Source organism: Raphanus sativus, chromosome 6, assembly GCF_000801105.2.
Source record: "Raphanus sativus cultivar WK10039 chromosome 6, ASM80110v3, whole genome shotgun sequence".
NCBI classification, from domain to species: domain Eukaryota; kingdom Viridiplantae; phylum Streptophyta; class Magnoliopsida; order Brassicales; family Brassicaceae; genus Raphanus; species Raphanus sativus.
In genome coordinates this window covers 16085647-16107010 of record NC_079516.1, presented here as the reverse complement: position 1 = coordinate 16107010, position 21364 = coordinate 16085647, and the positions used below count along the sequence as shown (strand labels likewise).

At 37.9% G+C, this 21364-nt stretch overlaps 5 protein-coding genes and 1 pseudogene across 5 annotated transcripts; 4 read left to right on the top strand and 2 right to left on the bottom strand.

The window, feature by feature from the left end:
• The first annotated feature begins 193 nt into the window (after positions 1–193).
• Positions 194–966, top strand: LOC130496603 (uncharacterized). Its single transcript, XM_056988803.1, has 3 exons — positions 194–275; positions 351–447; positions 533–966. The coding sequence occupies exons 1-3, from the start codon at positions 229–231 to the stop codon at positions 854–856; spliced, it is 468 nt and encodes a 155-aa protein (XP_056844783.1). The 5' UTR covers positions 194–228; the 3' UTR covers positions 857–966.
• Positions 967–1087: 121 nt separating this feature from the next.
• On the bottom strand, positions 1088–1877 carry LOC108810112 (uncharacterized; annotated as a pseudogene).
• A 571-nt stretch (positions 1878–2448) lies between these two features.
• Positions 2449–5474, top strand: LOC108807923 (protein ACCELERATED CELL DEATH 6-like). Its single transcript, XM_018580146.2, has 3 exons — positions 2449–3115; positions 3205–3743; positions 4620–5474. The coding sequence occupies exons 1-3, from the start codon at positions 2449–2451 to the stop codon at positions 5247–5249; spliced, it is 1836 nt and encodes a 611-aa protein (XP_018435648.1). The 3' UTR covers positions 5250–5474.
• Positions 5475–5608: 134 nt separating this feature from the next.
• On the bottom strand, positions 5609–7399 carry LOC130495952 (eukaryotic peptide chain release factor subunit 1-1-like). Its single transcript, XM_056987626.1, has 2 exons — positions 5903–7399; positions 5609–5812 (listed from the first exon to the last, which is right to left on the bottom strand). Exon 1 carries the CDS (start codon positions 7328–7330, stop codon positions 6032–6034), a length of 1299 nt encoding a protein of 432 aa, XP_056843606.1. The 5' UTR covers positions 7331–7399; the 3' UTR covers positions 5609–5812; positions 5903–6031.
• A 588-nt stretch (positions 7400–7987) lies between these two features.
• LOC108810927 (NADH dehydrogenase [ubiquinone] 1 alpha subcomplex subunit 2) lies at positions 7988–9226 on the top strand. Its single transcript, XM_018582995.2, has 3 exons — positions 7988–8148; positions 8243–8349; positions 8941–9226. Exons 1-3 carry the CDS (start codon positions 8063–8065, stop codon positions 9042–9044), a joined length of 297 nt encoding a protein of 98 aa, XP_018438497.1. The 5' UTR covers positions 7988–8062; the 3' UTR covers positions 9045–9226.
• Positions 9227–20209: 10983 nt separating this feature from the next.
• Positions 20210–21325, top strand: LOC130495594 (respiratory burst oxidase homolog protein D-like). Its single transcript, XM_056987011.1, has 2 exons — positions 20210–21080; positions 21159–21325. The coding sequence occupies exons 1-2, from the start codon at positions 20447–20449 to the stop codon at positions 21323–21325; spliced, it is 801 nt and encodes a 266-aa protein (XP_056842991.1). The 5' UTR covers positions 20210–20446.
• The last annotated feature ends 39 nt before the right edge of the window (positions 21326–21364 follow it).

Here is a 21364-nt window from a genome sequence, read left to right as displayed (position 1 = left end):
TGTTGCGTTTTGTTTTTTATCAGACAGGAGTACACATAAATAAAGACCTCCTTGCGCCTGGTAATGTCATCAGTGCTCTCGGAGACGAGAAAAAGCGTAAAGAAGGTGCTCATGTTCCTTACAGAGACAGTAAACTCACACGTCTTTTGCAGCTTATATATTTGTTTTCAGTTTTTCTTGAATATATATCACATTGCTCAGTGTCTGCTTCTTTCTCAAAACTTTTGCATGGTTATAGGATTCTCTTGGAGGCAACAGCAGAATTGTGATGATAGGTATATCTGCAGTTAGAACTTTTATATGTTAATATGCTCGTTTAGTTTCTTTAACTCTTGCTATTCTGGTTCCAGCTTGTATCAGTCCTGCAGTGCAGATATTAATGCTGAGGAAACTCTTAACACTCTTAAATATGCAAACAGTGCTCGAAACATCCGGAACAAACCTATCGTAAGCTGTTGTTCCCTTATGGTCATGTCAATACAAGAGACTAACTATTGTCTGAAATTAGATAACTGATATCCTTAAAAAACAGGTAAACAGAGATCCTGTGTCCACTGAGATGCTGAAAATGCGCCAACAGCTCGAGTACTTGCAGGCAGAGCTCTCCTTACGGAATGGAGGTGGAAGAGAAGCCATCACCAGTGGATTGTTCACTTCAAATGGAAATGGCAAAAGCCATGGTGGAGGCTCTCTGAGTGGATCAGGCACAGTGACGAAACACTTGTCAGGACTAAACCTCGACATAAGGCTCTGCCTGAGAAGATCATGTGATCTAGTTTCTTCAGAGAAATGTTTTTTTTTGTTGTGTTCAAGCTCCTCTACCTGTGAATGGGTGCAGGTAATCAATCTTTTCTAGGATTATTTAAGCAAGTTAGTGGAGGATAGCAGAAGGCTATTTAGGAGTTAGATTGTTCTTTTTCGTGTTTGATAAAATTGACATCTTCTTATACATAACTAAATCAGTAAAACCTCATCTTCAAGTTGCATATATTATTTGTATGAAGAAAGAACTTACCAGTTTATTTGTTTTTGGGTTTTGTTGTAAATGATAAAATATACAAAACACAAAAAAAAAGTTTAAAGAAACATATGATTCAATGTCTTTTCTACAAGCTTTTATTTGATAAGCATAAGTATCATTACAAGTCTATAGGATGTTGAGATTGTAAGCGTTACACATTAATTAACACATTACAACAGAAGCACAAAATAGAATCATCACTGTATATCAGACACCACTGCAATAGTACGCATAGTGTTCATCCCTCCTATGGACGCTCACCAGACCACCGCACTTCAGACAGATAAAGCTGCTACCGTCAGCAAAGGCATCAAGCATGATCTGTGACCTACCGCTTTTATCCAGAATAGATACGCCACGAGCATCCGCTGTGACTCTTTCTCTGGTGCCACACAAGTCTGTTGATGATGATGATGTTGGCTCGTGCCCAAGAGGCTCTGCTTCTGTAATGGCGCACTCTGCAAATATAGAAGCCAGCTGATCTACGCTTGATGTTTCTTGGATTCTACGCTTGTAAAGCTCACGGGTACGGTTGAGTATATGAAGTACCGCCTCATCTCCTCCTTGAGTTCTCATCGCCATCACTACCTGTTGAGAAGAAGATAGTAACGACAAAACTTGGTATCTTCTAAAACGTCAACACATGGAACAATCCGAAGAAGAAGAAGAATGTTTAAGAAAAAGAGAGAGTACCGCTTGGAGAGCTTGGGAAGGGTGGCCTTGATCGACGAGCCTCCGAGCGGCGGAGAGGAAATCTCTGGCGTCGCTGGATGGTTTTTTATCAAGAGCGAAAGTATCACCGGAGTCTATCTCCATCGTCTCCGTTTTGAAATCACCCTTCATTTGCGTAATGCATCTGCATAGAAACAGGGGGGACAATCCAAAGAGACAAAAAGACAAACAGAGAGAGAGAGAGAGAGAGACCAGAAGATTCTAGGAGGGGTTGCGAAACTTCTTGTCGGATTTTACTATTTCCTCTCCTCGTACAAATTTAATTAATTAATTTACCACCTCTCTTTTAATTCCGTAACATTTTATTTTGTTTTATTTCAAGCCAAAGAATTAACAGCAAATAAAAGTTGTTCAGTTTAAAGCTTATTACACATTGTGAACTTGGGCTACCTGATTGAATTGATATTATCCCTTTGGCCTATTCTACTTGCTAAATTATAGATTAGTATTACTTGCGTTTGTGAGCTTAAAGCATTGGATTTAACTCGTGCATGTTTTAGACCAAAGGTTCTGCAACAGATTTTGCTGAAAGTTTTATGCTGGTGAATCGGTCTTACAACCCAGACAACTAATAAGAAATTCGGTTCATTAGCTCCATAAGAGAAACTCCATTCAAAACCCATTGTATATCAATAGAGCTGCCAAATAATCCTTCCATAGCCCAATTGGATTTGTTCAATTAGACCATTTCAGTTATGGATAGTACTGAAATAAACACTGTTATATCCACACCATCTCTCGATCTGTCCACTATCTTCGAAGAAAACGGTGAAACTATATCGATGGATCCAAAGACGATGTCTGCCGTAAGAGCGGGTAATTTAAATTACGTGAGAGATAACTACAGCTACGTTAGACTTGCTCCACGCTTAGTGACAGATCGTGGGAATACAATGCTTCATCTTGCTGCATCATCGGGTCACGCCAGTCTAGTCCGTTATCTGATCAACGAATGCCCAAGTTTGCTAATGAAGTCAAACCAGAAGGATGAAGTTGCTCTCCATGTTGCTGCAAGAGCAGGCCATCTTGATGTTATGTTGCATCTAGTTGGTTTCATAACAGAGATATCTCGTAATGATGTCGGTGTTGCAAAAAGGATATATTTTGCTAAGAACAAAAACCAAGACACTGCTTTACATGTTGCCTTAAAGGAGAAACATATGTTGGTCGCTTCCTGTTTGGTCTCAGCAGAGAAAGATTTGTCTTTCGTTGCCAACAGCGATGGGTTTTCTCCCTTGTACCTTGCTACAGAAGCTGGAGAGGCAGATCTTGTGACGGCTATGTGTCACCAATCATCTGATTTACGTTCAAAGGTGGGAGGAAGATCCATCGTACATGCGGCATTGAAAGCTAAGAGGAAAGGTTTGTTGTTAATTTGCCACGCACTAAACATATATATAAACCCTTAAGTTTCTTGTTCATGCATGGTACTCATATTATTTCTCCACCAGATATCCTTACCGCTTTACTCAGCAAAGATGCAAGTCTTATTGACCTGAGAGATGAAGGACGGACTTGTCTTTCTTTTGGAGCGTCCATAGGATATTATGAAGGTATCTGCTATCTCTTGGACAAATATCTAGACATGGTTTATCTCAGCGATGATGATGGCTTGTTTCCCATTCATATGGCGGCCAAATATGGCCATGTCAAAATTCTTGAGGAAATACTTAAACGTTGTCCGGAGGTTCTTGAGTTGCTTGACAAACACGGTCAAAATATTCTTCACGTTGCAGCAAGGAATGGAAAACTTGAACCCATCAAGTTTATCCTAAAAAATTATAAGGATCAGAACAAGAAAAAGTTGATTAATGAACAAGATGTGGGTGGAAATACACCGTTACATCTAGCCACCAAAAATTGGCACCCTAAAGTTGTGAGTATGCTTACTTGGGACAAAAGAGTTGACCTTAAGAAAACAAACAACAAGGGTTTCACAGCTTTGGATGTCGCCGAGGATAAGATTGACTCAAACTATGTATTCCATCAGGTAATATGTTTCTTCCATTCAAGGTAGTTTCAAACTATTTCAAGGTTATGTGAAGCATTTTTCACTAAACACCAGTTTTTTTCTTTTATTTTCCCTTTTATTCAACAAAAAAAAAAAGAACACCAGTTACTGGGCTGGGCATGGTTTTTAAAAAAAAATCAAATATTTAGCATTATCAAGTGAAATAACAAATCAACAAATTTTACTCCTTCCTTGTAAATAGTTTTAGTAAAAAAATTGTTTCAAAATATAATTAGTTTGAATATTTCAATGCAATTTTTTTATTCACTGAATAGAGTGTAATCAATTAAATTATGTTGGTTATTTTATAATTGGTTGAATTTATATATTAAATTATATTTTTTTAATAAATACTCAATTTTTTAATATTAGTGTTTTTAGCTAAACTACCTGCAACTTAAAACAGAGGAAGTATTATTTTTAAATCCATGGAAAATATCAAATAGCCTTATTTAAAGGGACCTTTATTTTAATACTTGTTCGCTGCTTGTCTAGTTATGTGTTACGCTTGTTAGTTGTTCTGGAAAATATTTGTTACTAAGTACGTGGTATCTCCTAAAACGTATTTGTTACTAGCTAAAAAGTACTTTTTACTCGTTAAAAGGTAAAAGTATTTGTTACATATATTTTGTTTTCAGATACTTTCAAATAATCAAAGTAATTTGTAGATAAGCATTTGATTTTGACAAGTAACGATTCAAGTCAAATAACTTGTGCGTATTAAACTTTTTCGTGGTATTTGATATAACTGAGTATTTGATCCAACAAGTCAAGTAAACCAAATTACTTAAACTAGCTTAACCCGAGTTGCCATGTGTAAATTTTCCATACTAATCTGTGTATTTGTATGTACAGAGATTGACTTGGTTGGCTTTGAGGAGTGGTGGTACACCAAGGAGTCCAACTACAAATGACCGTAGAATAATCATGAAGTTAGCAGATGGTGGGAGGTACAAAGATCAAGTCAATACTCTTTTGCTGGTTGCAACTCTTGTAGCCACCATGACTTTTACTGCAGGACTCGCATTACCAGGTGGTTACAACGGTTCTGCTCCCAACTTGGGAATGGCCGTTTTGACCAAGAAAATAGCTTTCAAAGTCTTTCTTGTCTGCGACACATTGGCAATGTACTCTTCCATGGTTATTATAGTTGCTCTCCTTTGGGCACAGCTCGGTGATATTTCTATTATACTCAAAGCGTACTACATGACACTTCCATTTCTCGCACTTGCGCTTACATCAATGTCGATAGCGTTTATGGCTGGCACATATGCAGTGGTAAGCCACGTCCCTTTGCTTGGTTGCTTCGTTTTGGGTATCGGTGTCATCTTCCTGCTTGTCTTGTTGCTGTTCCTTGTTCCTTATGTGGCTCCAAGTGGTGACACCTACACATTTATCAAACACCTTTTATACTACCCCTATTTCCTTAGGCTTTTGGCTGCTGGTGATAACAACAACAATAATGACTTGGAGAATCCTGGCTAAGCAACTTTCAGGTTTCTCGTAAGTAACTCTGATCCCCAAATAAAAAACTTTCATGGTTATTGATGATTTTGTAAAGAACAACCATGTCCAATCTATATATATGTGCTGTTGAATCAAAGTGCAATATGTGTTATTTTAATAGAATTGATTTGGTTAATTGTATTTACTTTTTCGGTAACTTATCCTATAAGTTCATTGTTAAGAGTGTGTTTGAGGCTTTGAGCTGAAGTTGTGGAAAGATATATATATTTTAAAAAGTGATTCAGCTTAGTCACATTTTTTGGGCTTACACAAAACTTATTCATCAACACAAAGTCACAAAACATCCATTGCAATAAAAGGAAAAACAGGACACCGAATCAATAAGAGTTTCTCTCACACACAAGAGAGTATATTTAGGGGAAAAAAAAGCTACCAATCTCACAAAGAGAGAATGTTATTATAATGCTGAGATTAAAAAAAAAAACCAAAAAAGCTCTATAGATGTCGCAGACACACGACATGACCAAGGCTAACACAACCATATCAAGACTTCTTCATTCTCCAACTCTTTCATTCTTCACCTGTATTAATACCATTTTTAAATATTAACCTAACCGTTAGGAAAAAAACAGACAAGACCAAGTTTGAGACTTTCAATAGATATCACTTACTGTGGTAAAAAGATGCTTCATTTAATTTCGAGTTATCTTCTGCGTGACCCCGCTAGCCCGCGCAGGCTGGTTCAATCTTGGTGGTGTGACATCTTCCTGAACCAGAGAAGGTGGGGATTCTTTTGATTGCTACTCAGACTCAGACTCAGACTCATCATCATCACTAACATCCAAATACTCTGCTTCATCAAAGACAGCCACATCAAGCTGGTAACGAAGTATCCCTCCAATTCCTCCAAGCCCTTTGCAAAACCGATCCCCTTCCTGCGACTTGTTGGTTACAAACACTAACGCACAACCAAAACCTTTGTACTCGTTAGCCAGCCACTCTAGCATCAACACCTTGTCCTCCACGTCAAAATCACTACTGACTTCACCTTCCTTGTTAAGATGCTTTATCACAGTCTCGCCAGTCACTTTGTTCTTCAACACGTATCTGTTGATGTCAAGATTCTCCCATACGATCAGCGTCTCAACAGCACCAGCGTCCAAAGCGCTTAACGTGTTCTCCACGCCAACCGCATACTTCCCCGTGCCCTGGTTCACCTCATTAAAGTACTTTCCTATCAAAAGCTTCTCTTGAGCGAACTTCACATTCGCAAGAACTTCAGATGACTTCTTGATAGCCTCATTGAAACCTCTCTCTCCCCCGTGCTGAACCTCCACCACGTTAAGTATCTTAGCTTTAAGCCGGGGATCAAACATACCTGACTGGCTTAGCTTGGTCTTGAACTCAGCTGAACCAGCAAGTACCAGACCAGAGACATTAGCCTGGTTTGTTGAAGCGTTGATGAAGTACTGCGTGGCGAGCTCAGCTGTTTTCCTCAGGTAGTTTTGGCGTTTCTCGCTACCCAGACGTTCAAACCTAAGAGCTGATTGCCCTCCTCTTCCGTGACTCTTTGGTAAATCGACGGTATACTTGTGAAGCACGTCACTGGTGCTACCAGTCAAAGTTCCAAAGAGAGTCCCCTTCCCATCCATTACAATGAAACCAAACGTGTCATCCGACTCCAGCAGTTCATTAAGAGCTTCGGTGTGGAACTTGTTGTCACATAGGTAAAGAGTGTTGTTGATGGGCCTGAAAGGCTCAAAGTCAATAGTAACCTTCTTCTCCTTGCCTTGGTCGTTGACCACGGTGCCGGTGTAGAGGACTAGACCATTGGGAGGGACCCTGTTGTAAAGCTTCAGCCTTTGCTGTGCGGAAGTAATGGCTCCCAAGACAGAAAGGCGGTTGACTCTGCTCTTGATGTTTGACGCGGTTCCGTACTCACCGCACAACAGCTTGGTGACACGAGAGATATGATCACGTGGAGGCATGATGAGTGAGATCATGCTGGTTCCGTTACCCTTAGCAGCTTCAAGGGACTTGATCAGCTTCTTCATCTTCCAAATCTCAATGCTCTTGTCGTCGTGTTGATTGTCACCCATTGTGATCTGCAAAGATGTTGTGAACCAAGTTTAGGGTTTCTTATTATTGTATGAATGAATAATCTTACAAACCCTTACACTTGTATTTATAGCGGTCTCAAAAACTTGATTTCCTTTTCTCTATAGAAATATATATTTATCTAGAAAAAATAAAAAGGAAAGAACATATGTATTGTTGATAAATATAAAGATATTGTTAACATGATAAATAATTAACTCTGCCATATCTACCATATTTTAATTTTTATTAATAAGTAACGTATTAACAAGATTTATGGAAATGTTAGTTTACCATAATTAATTCACTTTTTTAGAAATTTTATAATACTTAAATTTATTGAAATTTCCTATTATTTTTTATTGTCAACTCCTATTAGAATATTTGTTAAGCTGATAAATATCTAAAGTATAGATACATTATTTATCGTTGACAAAAAAAAGAGATACATTATTTATCTCTGAAAATAAATAAAACATACTATTAGATCTTTTATTATTATATTTAAAGAAAAAAAAATGAGAATTTTATTTTATTTTATTAGATTTGATAATCCAACCGATCCTTAACCCGAAACGAGCAAAGGCCTGGTTGTAATCCAACTAAGCCGACTCATTTTAATGGGCCACGGCCCAATAGATTTTATAATTCCATTTTCACCTGAACCATCTACCACACCACAGCAGGTCCCGTCTCGTCTTTGATTCTGTGTTGCGCGAAGAAGAGAAGAAGCAATGGCGTGGAGAGGAAACGTATCGAAGTCTCTCAAAGAGCTCAGGATCCTTCTCTGTCAATCTTCCCCAGCTAGCGCTTCCGCCAGGTTTCGTTCTCGTCTCCGATGATCGAATCAAATCTGTGAGATCGAACGATTCAATTTTCCGTTAGGGTTTTCAATTTGTTGCTGTTGTTTCCAGAACGTTCGTGGAGAAGAATTACAGAGATTTGAAGTCTCTAAACCCTAAGTTCCCCTTCCTGATCCGCGAATGCAGTGGGATCCAGCCTCAGATGTGGGCGCGATATGGTAATTAGGCTTTTGATCTCTCTTCTCTTTGATTAGAGTTTGAATATACACATTGGCTCCAAGATTCAAAATCATTTGTAAGTTATACTGCTGCACCTAGAGAACGTTTGGCTTGAAAAATGTTCAATGCAAATAGAGTAGAGGAGGATTATTGTGCTTATTGGGTAAAACATGCTGTATGTTCTTTAAAGATTTGATATGAATGTGGTCATGGTAGTGACGACGATGAAAATGTTATATGCATATTGGCTAGTGCTTAGTTTAGATGAATTGATTCTTGTATGTAACCTCTAGGGCCTTGGCTGAAAATGTAATGTTTGTAACCATCAATTAACTTTACATGATTTCTTCTCAGGTGATAGTTAAAGGATGTGATTTTTTTTTTCCGTAGTTCATATTTGTCTTTCATGTGAATGTCAGAATCTATAGTTTGTGATAATGCATACCTAAAGTTGTTGTTCTTTCTGTTTCTTTTGTTTTCTTCGTGCGTGACTATATTAGGGATTAGATGAAAGCATGAAACATAGGCACGTGTATTTTACTTTGGCAACTAGTATCTACAACGTGTCCATATTTTGTGTGCGTATGCAGATATGGGTGTGGAGAGGTGTGTAAATTTGGATGGGATGAGCGAGTCACAGATTCTCAAGTCTCTTGAAGACCTTGTCAAAGCCGGAGGAGCTACAAAAGCCTAAGGTTATTTGTTTTGTTTTTGTTTTTGTTTCTCCAGATGATCCCGAATAAGCTTTAACCGGAAACACTCATTTGACATTTTCCCGTCAATCTACTATCGATTACTTTCGTTTTGAGTTGTTTTTTTCTTCTTCTTGATGATGTAATCCTTGAACTTGGTATACATCAAAACCTTTCCATATGATTGAAATCATAAGAAAAGAGGAAGTAAACATAACAATTGTAGGCCATTTAAAGCAATTATTATGGGTACTGGTGAAGTGCGTTTCTGAATCATGTTTTCTAAATTCTAGCCAAAATGAATTTGCAAATTCAAGTTAATGCAGTAAAGGAGATTAAGCAGTCCTAGAAAGCAATGTGGATGAACCAATTGCTCCTAATTACTGTATTGTTAAACGTGGATCCATCGTATGTTATATATATAGTATAAAAGAGTTATTGGTAATGGAAGATTAACAAATTACTAAAAAGAATCTTATGTAAAAGGTTCTAGAAGCTAAAGGCACTAACTCATGTTTGAAAGAGGGGAGGGGGGCCAATGTCGTTATTGACAATATAATATCAAAATCCACTTTGTTTTTACAACGCCAACCCCTTTTTCATTATTTTAAATTGAGTTTTTCATTTCTTTTTTTCTTGTCAACGAGTTTTTCCTTTCTAAAATGAAGTATTTTCTTGCTTTCAACCAATATATGGTATAATAAATAAGCTACAAACTGAAACCATATATGTTAATGATAATATAGTTATAATTAATATTTTAGATGTTACAAAAACAATTAATTTCTACAACATTTAGTTTAAGTTATGTGGGAACTCTTTGAATTGACAATAACTTAGAACAACATTATTGATAGTATAACATGTGTATTGTAAAATTTGTAGAGCCACTAATATGAAAACATCTAAAGAGACTGTCCTTCTTGAGTATCTCCCACAAGGGATGACTCTCCTTCTCTTTCTTGTCTTTTATTATTTTTTTACATTTTTTTGTCTTGAGAACTCTATTGAGAATTTCCCACGGCTAATGCTCTTAAATATTACAATAGTTTGTTTTTGTTAAAATTTGGTGCATATATTATTAAAGTGACAAAAGCATACATAACATGTGAATATTACATTGCTCCAGTGGATAAAAATAGTAATTTCCATCTGCAGCCCAGCTTGACTTTTGTGAGATAGTGAAATGTTGTCAATAATTTCTCGAGGGTATAATTAACCCTGATCTCTTATCCGAAGTTTTTAACTCATGATTTGATATTTTTTTAAAAAATTTATACTTTTGTGTTAAGAGACAGTCTTTATATCTCTTATTCAAAAGACGTTTCTTAATTTTTCTTAGTTAAAATCTAAGAAAAGTTACCGTCTCTTAACCAAAGTTAAGAATCCCAATCAAGAGACCGTGTTAATCATAGTCAATCATTTTTTTTTTGGTTCTACTAACTCTTTAGCTATTCTAAATTTATAATAGAAGAAAATCTTTTTAACTTTTAAAATTTTCTCAAAAAAGTAAACATTAAAATTTGAAAAACCAAGAACTGAGAAATTCCTATGTAGATTGATTTTCCAGAGTCCACGAAACACGGCTAATTCTAAATACGTACGGCACATGTCATTGTCTACGTATAGAATAACAATCGACCTTCATGCCTATAAAAGTAAGTCTTTTTGAAATAAGGTAAATACGCGTACGTAGTAGATAACAACAGAAGCGTTTCAAACAAATATTCAACCGCACATGTGGAGAAGGTTTGCTAATCTAAATAATCTAATGGAAGGTTTAGCTACGTCGTGTAAAGTTAGGGATTGATGTTCACATTCTATGTGTAAAGGATTTGTACGTAAATCACATATGCATTAGACTAATCACGTATAATATTCAAGCTGTAATATGTACGATGACTGGTATTTTTTGGCCGTGACGGCAAAGATTTTTTTGTTCTCCAAAAGGTAATCAAACATACAAGAAAGTGTGAGGAAAGGAAAATACGCCAAAAATATAGAAGTTAGATTGAAAATCAGCTGACCAACTATACATAGTATGTTGTCTACTTGTAGAAGTTGGAACGTAAGCTCTACCTTCTTATTCGTTTTACTTAAAATATCATTGTTACAATTTTAGAATATGGTTTAGTCTTTTCTCAATTTTCTCAAATACATTAGTCAAATTCATCTAAATATATCATGAATATCATAGACATGACATGATCACCAATCGGACAAATGATCTTCTGTAATATGATGATAAACATCTTTTTCAGTTTTTTTTGGGTGTACGAAGTATGTATTATGGTAACGTAAGATTTTAGTATGGTATGTCTTTTGGAATTTAGGATCAGTTTAATTGCATGTGGAAAGATTCAAAGAGCATAGCAAAGGAGATATTTAAATTAAGATTCCAACGAGTTCATATCTTCTTAGCCACCTTTCCTTATCAGCGGTCCTGTTTAAAATAGGGACACAAACAAAACAAAACCCATCTACTTGTTGTATGTGCCCTCAATTATATCACATATGTTTTGTCCTCATATTATCTCTCCTGTCTCTTTCTTTCTTTTTGTTTTTTTTTTTTATTTTTGCTAAATTGTGCGTCTCTCAGAGTGACTTTTCTCTCGTGGCGGCCTCGAAGCTATGTTTGTTTCATGAGTAGACATCTTATCTGTTCATGGCTGCTGCAATTCTCTATTGCTACTATTGGGATATGTTAACATCCCATATATTATGATTTAGCTATATCTTCGGTTATGTAAAGTTTCCTATAAACTCGAGATTGTATGAGTATATATACGATGGCTACTTAACGCCTAAGGATAAGAAACAAGAGATTGAAACCTAATTTGTCATGGTATCAGAGCTTGAACCTAGAAACACAAATTCTCTCTAGATTTTTGATTCTGATCTTGATCAAACTCTTCTTGCAATCGCAAGGGAGAAAGACCTTCGACTGAAACCTCTGGTGCTCTGTTTTTCAATCAACGAAACAGAGTAATGGCGCTCGCGACAAACAAAGAACAGAAGTACAAGACTATAACTCCATACGACCTAAGTGCTAACGACAACCCGGGTGCAGTCATCTCTCACCCTCTGCTCAACAGTCACAACTACGATGAGTGGGCTGTGAACCTGCGTATGGCGCTTAGTTCCAGAAAGAAGTTCGGTTTTCTCGATGGAAGTCTACCGAAACCTGCATCTGATTCACCATACCTTGAGGATTGGACTGCAAATAACCACCTCCTGGTAGGATGGATCAAACAAACTATTGATCCAAAGCTGCGATCTTCTATATCTACACGGGAGATAGCTAAAGATCTTTGGGACATAATCAAGAAGAGATTCTCGCTCAAGAGTGGAGCAAGGCTGCAGCAACTCCGAAACTCGCTTGCTACATGTAAGCAAAACGGATCAACTGTGGATGACTACTTCGGCCGTCTGACAAAGTTGTGGGATGGTATTGCGGAGTGTATGAACTCTAAAATTTGCACTTGTAATAAGTGTGAATGTGACCTGAATTCTGCGCATGAGAAGGAGAGAGAGGTCTTGCGCGTACATGATTTTCTATCTGGATTGGATGATTCTGTTCATGGAGTGATTCGCTCACAAATATGTGCAATTACTCCTCTTCCAGACCTTGACAGTGTGTATCAGACGGTGTCTCAGAATGAGACTTTGCGTTCGAACACTACTGCTGACAATCCGGTGATGAGCTTCACGGCTCAGAATTCTTCCAATCGGAGGCCCGGGACAGTTTACACAAGAGAGCTCTCGAAGCCGAGCTCGAATGATACTTCTGCAAATCGTGGAGGACAAGGAACTCGGGACTGGTCCAAACAGTGCTCGGTGTGTGGTAGAGCAGGACATGAAAGTTCTGCATGTTTCAAGGTGATCGGGTTCCCTGAATGGTGGGGAGAACGGAGTAAAAACCGATCAGATTATCGTTCGTCACCATCATCAGCTGGCCGAGGTCGTGGAGCTCCTACCAGAGCTAATGCGGCACAAGTGAACACAGCTACGGCAGGATCGACGAGTGAGATAACAGAACATGATCGTCAGGGATTGATTGGACTCTCAGATGATCAGTGGGTTGCGGTTCAAAAACTCATCAATGCGGGGAAATCAACAGCAAACTTGAGTGGTAAGAGTAATGATATCTTTTGGATACTTGATACTGGAGCGACCCACCACATGACTGGCCAGTTGGACTTGCTCGAGGACGTTCGGGACATTACGCCAGTGTCGGTTATGTTACCTGCAGGCGCTGATGTCTTGACCCTTAAACAGGGAACTGTTCGAGTGACATCTCGATTGTCACTGCAGAATGTTTATTATGTTGATGGATTCCATACGAACTTGATTTCGCTTGGACAACTTGTGACAGACAATTATTTGGTGGGGCAAGTAACTGATAAACTCATGGTTTTGCAGGACCGAGCCACGAGGATGCTGATTGGAGCGGGTAAGAGAGAGGGAGAAGGGTTGTACCGGTTTCAAGGAGTGGAGATCGTGACTTCCCTACACACTGAAGCTTGCAAGGATTTGGTTTTATGGCATAATAGGTTGGGTCATCCGTCTCTTCAAGTAACAGAATGCATACCTGGAGTTCGGAGATCATCTAGTAGTAGTAATAATGAGCTTTCTATTAAGAATTGTGATGTCTGTTTTCGAGCTAAGCAAACTCGGCAGTGTTTTCCAGACAGTTTGAATAATGCAAAAGATAATTTTGATTTGATTCATTGTGACTTATGGGGGCCATATCGAACTACAGCATTCTGTGGATCCAAATACTTTCTAACAATTGTAGATGATCATTCTAGAGCTGTGTGGTTGTATCTTCTGGCTGATAAAGCAATGGCGCCTATGCAAATTCGAAATTTTATCACAATGATCGAAAGACAGTTTTCTCAGAAGATTAAGAGGATTAGGAGTGATAACGGGACTGAGTTTACATGTCTTACACGATATTTTCGGGAGCAAGGTATAATACACGAGACTTCATGTGTTCATACACCACAACAAAATGGAAGAGTGGAACGCAAGCATAGACATATTTTGAATATTGCGAGAGCCCTACGGTTTCAGGCAAGTTTTCCAATAGAATACTGGGGTGAATGTGTACTCACAGCTGCTTATTTGATAAATCGCACTCCGTCGGTATTACTGAAGAATAAAACTCCGTTTGAGGTATTGTTCGGACATGCGCCAGGATACAAGCACTTGAAAGTCTTGGGATGTCTAGCGTATGCACATAATTCGTATCATAAAGGTGATAAGTTTGAATCTCGAAGTCGGCGGTGTGTTTTCTTGGGCTATCCATATGGGAAAAAGGGATGGAAATTATATGATCTAGAAAGTCACATTGTCTTTGTTTCACGAGATGTTGTGTTTCAAGAGACCACATTCCCGTATGCGGTTAGTGATGTAGCTCCTGTCTCCAACGGAGAGTTAGGTGTACCACCGACAGGAGAAAGCTTGGAGAGTGATGATGAGGATGAGACGCAGATCCAAAGTAATACTGAACCAGTGCTAGGCACATCTTCGAGTACTGAGAATTTGCAGTCGCAGGCTCCAGTAACAGACTCTGTTGTACCCCTTGGTAGAGGACATCGACAGAAGTACACTTCTACTAGACTCAAAGACTATGTAGTTCAAACGGCTGCTGCTTTACAACCCTCTTCTCTCTCTACGACAACACCCGCGCCTCAGCCATCCTCAGGTACGAAATACCCAATTTGTAACTTTGTTTCATGTGATCGTTTTACACAGAAACACTTGGACTTTGTGGTGGCTATGTCGGCTAATATGGAGCCTAGATCTTTTGCTGAAGCGATGAAGGATGAGAGATGGGGAGTTGCGGTTGATTGTGAAATTACATCTTTGGAAGAAGCAAATACATGGCGACTAGAGCATCTGCCTCCAGGAAAGAAGGCACTTGGGTGTAAGTGGATTTTTACAATCAAGTATAAATCTGATGGGACGATAGAAAGATACAAAGCGCGTCTAGTGGTGATGGGAAATCACCAAGAAGAAGGGATTGACTACGAAGAAACATTTGCGCCGGTAGCACGCATGACAACAGTGAGATTGTTTCTTGATATTGCGGCTAAGGAGAATCAAGAAGTCCATCAGATGGATGTTCACAATGCGTTCCTTCATGGAGATCTGCATGAAGAAGTGTATATGAAATTGCCCCCAGGTTTTAGAGATAAAGGAGAGACTCGTGTGTGTCGACTACAAAAATCACTATATGGACTAAAGCAAGCCCCTCGGTGTTGGTTTGCTAAGTTATCTCAGGCGCTTCTAGCATACGGGTTTACTCAGTCAAGGTCTGATCACACTTTCTTTGTATACTTTAAGAAAGGGGTGCGATTGCGCATATTGGTTTATGTTGATGATTTGATTATATCTGGAACGTCGCCTCAAGCAATCAAAACGTTCAAGGATTACTTGGCTACTTGTTTTAAGATGAAAGACCTTGGAGCAGTGAAGTATTTTTTGGGTATAGAGGTGGCGCGAAGCAAGGCTGGATTTTATCTATGTCAAAGAAAGTATGCGACGGACATAGTTAATGAGGTTGGTCTTCTTGGTTGTAAACCGTCTGGGTTTCCCATTGATCAAAACCACAAGCTTGCCAAAGCTGATGGACCATTATTGGCTGATCCGGGAACGTATAGGCGACTGGTGGGTCGTCTCATCTATCTAGCTGCGACACGACCTGATCTTACATATGCTATACATGTTTTATCACAATTCATGAATGCACCACGAGAGGAACATTGGTTAGCAGCACTCAAGGTGGTACGGTATCTAAAAGGGACGTTGGGACAAGGGATCTTGTTGCGCGCTGATTCACCGAAACACATTAGAGGATGGTGTGACTCTGACTGGGGAGGATGTTCATTGTCTAGAAGATCACTTACGGGATACTTTGTACAGTTTGGAGAGTCACCTATATCATGGAGATCACTGAAACAAGATTCAGTTTCTCGGTCTTCTGCAGAAGCGGAATACCGCGCAATGGCGGAGGTGACAGCAGAACTTAGAGGGCTCAAAACATTGTTGCTTGATTTTGGGATTCGGCATGAAGAACCAATGACGATCATGTGTGATAGTAAGCCGGCTATCTATATTAGCAACAATCCAGTTTTTCATGAGAGAACCAAGCATGTGGAGACAGATTGTCATTTTGTTCGAGATGATATTGTTCGGGGTATTGTTAAACCATTTCATGTATCTACGAAGGAGCAGTTGGCTGATATACTAACCAAGGCATTGGGACGAAAGGAGTTTGATGCATTTCTTCTCAAGTTAGGCATTCAAAATTTGTATGCTCCAACTTGAGGGGGGGTATTGGGATATGTTAACATCCCATATATTATGATTTAGCTATATCTTCGGTTATGTAAAGTTTCCTATAAACTCGAGATTGTATGAGTATATATACGATGGCTACTTAACGCCTAAGGATAAGAAACAAGAGATTGAAACCTAATTTGTCAGCTACTATTCGTTAGGCTCCCATTTTCAAAAGAATGCTATTGGATTTATCTCATTTTCTTTAACTGAAAGATCTAATGAACTTCCCAGATGGGTCATTACAATTACACAAGCTAAGGATTAAGCAAAAATTCGGTACAACCATAAGCTTAGTAGCTTTGACTCATCGGCCACATAGCCAAGTTGTAGGCGCAACTACGGAGCCTTCCATCATCACCACTTCACCAGGTTAATCCGGGAGGGAGCTATCCCATCCTACTCTCCTCTTAGCCGTTGGAACTGTAATCTCTTAAGCTCATAAAAGATAAGAAAACCATACCTACAGAAGTCGAATTTGAGGTACCAGCTGCTTCAATGTCTTGAATGATTCATAACCTGCACAATAAGGAACGAGCAACATAACCTCTTTTAAAAAAAAAAAAACACCACCTCTGTTTATCAATGATATAAACATGGATTTATCTTTATTTTGAGGAATCTGTATTTTTTGTAGATTTACATCATACAGAGTTCACGAACCACACATTTTAATACTTCAATTCTAGAGAAAAAATAAAGAAGAAAATATTATCTGATGACAAAAGTTATCTTTAAACATGTATTTGAACCGGTGTCTAAGATGGTTTTGTAAAAAAAAAAAGGTTTCGGTAAGAAATCATCTATACGCAAAATACCGACTTTGTGCCAAGACTTAGAGCATGTTTATTGATGTACTTTAACTAAGTTGCTTAACATCTATACTATTAAAGTACAAGCATGTTTTGGATTTTTACTTTTTTATCCCTACCGAATAATCTTTCCTTTGTATTCATTAAGGGTATTCTGGATATTCTGCGCCAGTTTCTTCTTAATTATTTTTTGGTTTGTCATTAATCACTGGTTTCCTAATTTAATTTCGGCCTGCGATTATTTCTTTGTTTGATACTGCATCGATTATTTCCATGTTTGATACTGTTATTAACCACCGGTTTTCTAATTCTAAAATTATTAATTTTGACAATAATCATTATCATTTAGAACGATTTTGAAAAATATAAATATATTTTAAACAAATTTTCAACTTATGATCACCAAATTTGTCTTATCATTAGAAAAAATCACAATATTAAAAATACCGGATTACAAACCGGTAATTCGTTCAACCGCAGGTTCGAGTCGGGTTTCAAAACACCGATCAAAACTATAAAACTGTTATATTGATTTATATTTAAAATATCTAATTCAAAATTAAAAACCTAAAAATACATGTACAATATAGTTTTAACCGAACATAAACCTGGATATAAAACACATATATGAGACGGGTTATATAAATGCATATACAAGACGGATTATATAAATGTGATTATATAAAATTTTCACCAAACATAAACCCGCGCTTTGAAAGCGCGGGTCAAAATCTAGTTAAATACAATTAAAATAAGAGAAAAAAAGAAGAAAAGACAAGAGATGTACCTTATTTAAGGACAGCAAGCTACGTCCCTTGGTCCACGTGTTGCATAGATTCATTCTTTTTTTTCGTTCTCTCTCTTTCTTTCTTTTTCTGATCGTCCGATTTCTTTTTTTCTTTCTCTCACTCTCTCTTTCTTTCTTTCCTCTCTTTTTCTTTAAAAGTTAAGGAACTTTAAGTGAGTCTTACCAATAAACATGCTCTTATCACGTGTGTACTAGATGTAACGTAGCTAGCATTCCTATTACTGCGAGATTTATAAAATTAAGAGAATTTAAATGATTGACCAAAAAATAGAATTTAAATGAAAAGATATGAAAAACTTGAAAGAAAAAACATAAGAGAAAAATGAGAGATTTCAGCAGAGAGAACAGGAGAATGAGAAAAAAAAAATATTTCTTTGATGTTTACAATGGTGGCTATAACTTATAAGACTATTAGTAGATTTTTTTATTTTTGATCAAAAGTAGATTTTTTTTTAAGACAACCAAAACGTAAGTAACTATTGGAGTTATTATTTACTTTAGCAATATATTTCTATCCTCTTGAAGTCTTTTAAACTCTTTTGAACTATATTCTTTTTTACTTATCGCTTCATGTCAACAATTATATATCACTGACTTTCACGTGTTAGACTATACCTAAATATGTCTTAACTACCTTTTTTTTTTTTTTTGATAACCGTGGGGGTTTCCAGGCGGTAAGCCCAGACTAATCCCCACGAGGCCTTCCATCCGGGCACGCACGGTTATAGGTGGCCAAGACGACTCGAACCCAGGACGGACACTCCAGCTGGAGTTCCATTACCACTAGGCCAAGAGCTCTTGGTTGTCTTAACTACCTTATACTTAGGAGTTAGGAGATATGCTTTGATATGTCTCATTCTGATCACCATGTGCGTATTGAGGTTGTTAGTTTCTTTTGCGCTTGATAGACTTCGAAGTGTCCTCGCATAGTTTCTTACGGATCTGAAATCGACGTGTTGCACTACGATTGCTGAAAACCAAATAGATGGAAATCATTTATAACATCTATAATACATTTTTCCTATTTAAAAGATTGTTTTAGTATTTGCATACATATTAATAAGAATTGAAAACATATTTTTATCGTTTTGTTTTTGGTTTTATTTGTATCCCATCAAAGTTTTACCATTAATATTTTCAAATTTTTAATTTATGGTTTTAGTTTTAAAATAAGACTTAAATTAAAAATTTAAATATTAAAATTTTAAATATAAAAAGAATCTAAAACACCATATTTTAATACGGAGAGAGTACATGACTATTCTTCTAGTATTGGAAACAAGGAAAAAAGGATTTCAAAGTAAAGACATCTCACATGGAACTGTACATAAATGATGTCCGGCTATAACTCTAGGTGCGGTATGTACTGAAAACAGATTACATGTCAAACGTCGGAAGCAACACATTTATAAGGTTCCACAGCTCTAGTTACAAGTTTAGACAATCCTAAATATAATAAACCATCTAGTTCTTCTAAGAAATGTGAATCTCTCTTTTCCTCTGTGCAAATTCATACAGGGTTGATATAGATTAGATTTTATTCTTCAACAATGAAGAAATTGTTCAATAAACCAGATACAAATGTCAAAATGGCTAAAAAACCACAACTATAAAATCAAGCGGTAAACACTAAAGGAACTAATAGGAGCATGCAATCCAATTAGGCAACTACAAACCCTACTAGTGCTAAAGTGTGAGTAGAGGCTTTGAAAATCTGAGACCATATTCGATGATCTACATTGCATAAGCAACTTCCATATAGTTGAACCTGAAAGCTGTGAGGAGAACCTCAATGGCCAATAGTTGAGAAGTTGAGAGACCTTCCACTGCCAAAATAAGCAAACTTGTAGCTGAAAAGCCCACTAGTGTTTTTTGAGTAAATGAGTCCTATATTTTCTAGTTACAAGTTTAGACAGACCTAAATAAAGTAAACCATCTATAGTTCTTCTCTCTTTTCCTCTGTGTAAATTCACACAGGGTTGATATATATGTGGACACATTAACGACTCGGTGATGATGTATAAAAATGACTCGGTGGGAATATTCTAATTAAACAGAGAAGAATTATAAATGTAAACAAACAAATACGAAGACAATGAATAAAAAGTCCAAATAAATGGATAGTAAACTGTTTGACCGGACCAAGAGATGTCCATCTATCCATAGTTTCGCACTACCTTCCGGTATTTATTACATATTTATGAATTGCAATTTGCATGTACACTTATTTCATCGATCTCCCTCATTTAGTCTTTATATATTTTAAGCAAGACTCAATTTCTTCCACATACAAAAAAAGAAAAAAATCAAACACCTTTTGGGAGCAGAGATTCTCTCTTTATTAGTATAGTAGACTCACAAATATTGCTACTCTTGAAGAGATCTCTGTGGCTTGAAGTGATCATCTTTTGTTTTGGTTTAGTAGATTTGAAGCAATATGAGACGAGGCAGTTCAGGTAACGACCATGAACTTGGGATTCTACGAAGAACTAACTCAGACACCAAGTCCAACAACGCAGCCATCCCCAGCAACCGTTCCGCCTTCAGCGGCCCGCTTGGCCCTTCAAAACGCGCGTCCAAGAAAAACGCTAGATTTGCTGAGGATCTCCCCAGGAGGAGCAACAGTATCAGCGGTGTCGGTGGTGGCCGTGGAGACGAAGAGTACGTGGAGATCACGCTAGACATCAGGGATGACTCGGTGGCCGTTCACAGCGTCCAGCAAGCGAGTCCCGGAGGAGGACCTCAGGATCTTGAGGATCCAGAGCTGACACTCTTGACCAAGAAGACGCTCGAGAGCAGCCTCAACAAGTCCACTTCACTTTCCTTCTTCCGTAGCACCTCCTCACGCATCAAGAACGCATCACGCGAGCTCCGCCGCGTGTTCTCCCGACGCCCTTCCCCCGCCGTGAGGCGGGTTGAGCGCACGAGCTCCGCCGCCATCCACGCTCTCAAAGGTCTCAAGTTCATCGCCACCAAGACCGCCGCATGGCCAGCCGTGGAGGAACGGTTTGATAAACTCTCTCTTGATTCCAACGGTCTCTTACCATCGTCCAAGTTTTGGGAATGCTTAGGTAAATATTAACTTTTAACTTGAGCACTTACGTTTATGCTGTATGTTTCCATTTATGTTAATTTTGTACTTTCTTTAGGAATGAACAAGGAATCAAAAGACTTTGCTGACCAGCTCTTTAGAGCACTAGCTCACCGGAACAACATCTCCGGCGATGCAATCACCAAGGATCAGCTCAGGTTCTTCTGGGAACAGATATCAGATGAAAACTTTGATGCCAAACTCCAAGTCTTCTTTGATATGTAATTTTTTTTTCTTATCTTCACCTAACCCATTAATAGCTAC

Bases quoted from the DNA above. Each gene is read 5' to 3' on its own strand.
- LOC130496603 (XM_056988803.1), top strand. From the start codon at position 229: ATGGTTATAGGATTCTCTTGGAGGCAACAGCAGAATTGTGATGATAG. The intron at 276-350 runs GTATATCTGCAG...TTCTGGTTCCAG, and splicing joins CAGCAGAATTGTGATGATAG to CTTGTATCAGTCCTGCAGTG. The intron at 448-532 runs GTAAGCTGTTGT...CTTAAAAAACAG, and splicing joins ACATCCGGAACAAACCTATC to GTAAACAGAGATCCTGTGTC.
- LOC108807923 (XM_018580146.2), top strand. From the start codon at position 2,449: ATGGATAGTACTGAAATAAACACTGTTATATCCACACCATCTCTCGAT. The intron at 3,116-3,204 runs GTTTGTTGTTAA...TTTCTCCACCAG, and splicing joins ATTGAAAGCTAAGAGGAAAG to ATATCCTTACCGCTTTACTC. The intron at 3,744-4,619 runs GTAATATGTTTC...TTGTATGTACAG, and splicing joins CAAACTATGTATTCCATCAG to AGATTGACTTGGTTGGCTTT.
- LOC130495952 (XM_056987626.1), bottom strand. From the start codon at position 7,330: ATGGGTGACAATCAACACGACGACAAGAGCATTGAGATTTGGAAGATG.
- LOC108810927 (XM_018582995.2), top strand. From the start codon at position 8,063: ATGGCGTGGAGAGGAAACGTATCGAAGTCTCTCAAAGAGCTCAGGATC. The intron at 8,149-8,242 runs GTTTCGTTCTCG...TGTTGTTTCCAG, and splicing joins CCAGCTAGCGCTTCCGCCAG to AACGTTCGTGGAGAAGAATT. The intron at 8,350-8,940 runs GTAATTAGGCTT...GTGCGTATGCAG, and splicing joins TCAGATGTGGGCGCGATATG to ATATGGGTGTGGAGAGGTGT.
- LOC130495594 (XM_056987011.1), top strand. From the start codon at position 20,447: ATGAGACGAGGCAGTTCAGGTAACGACCATGAACTTGGGATTCTACGA. The intron at 21,081-21,158 runs GTAAATATTAAC...TACTTTCTTTAG, and splicing joins CAAGTTTTGGGAATGCTTAG to GAATGAACAAGGAATCAAAA.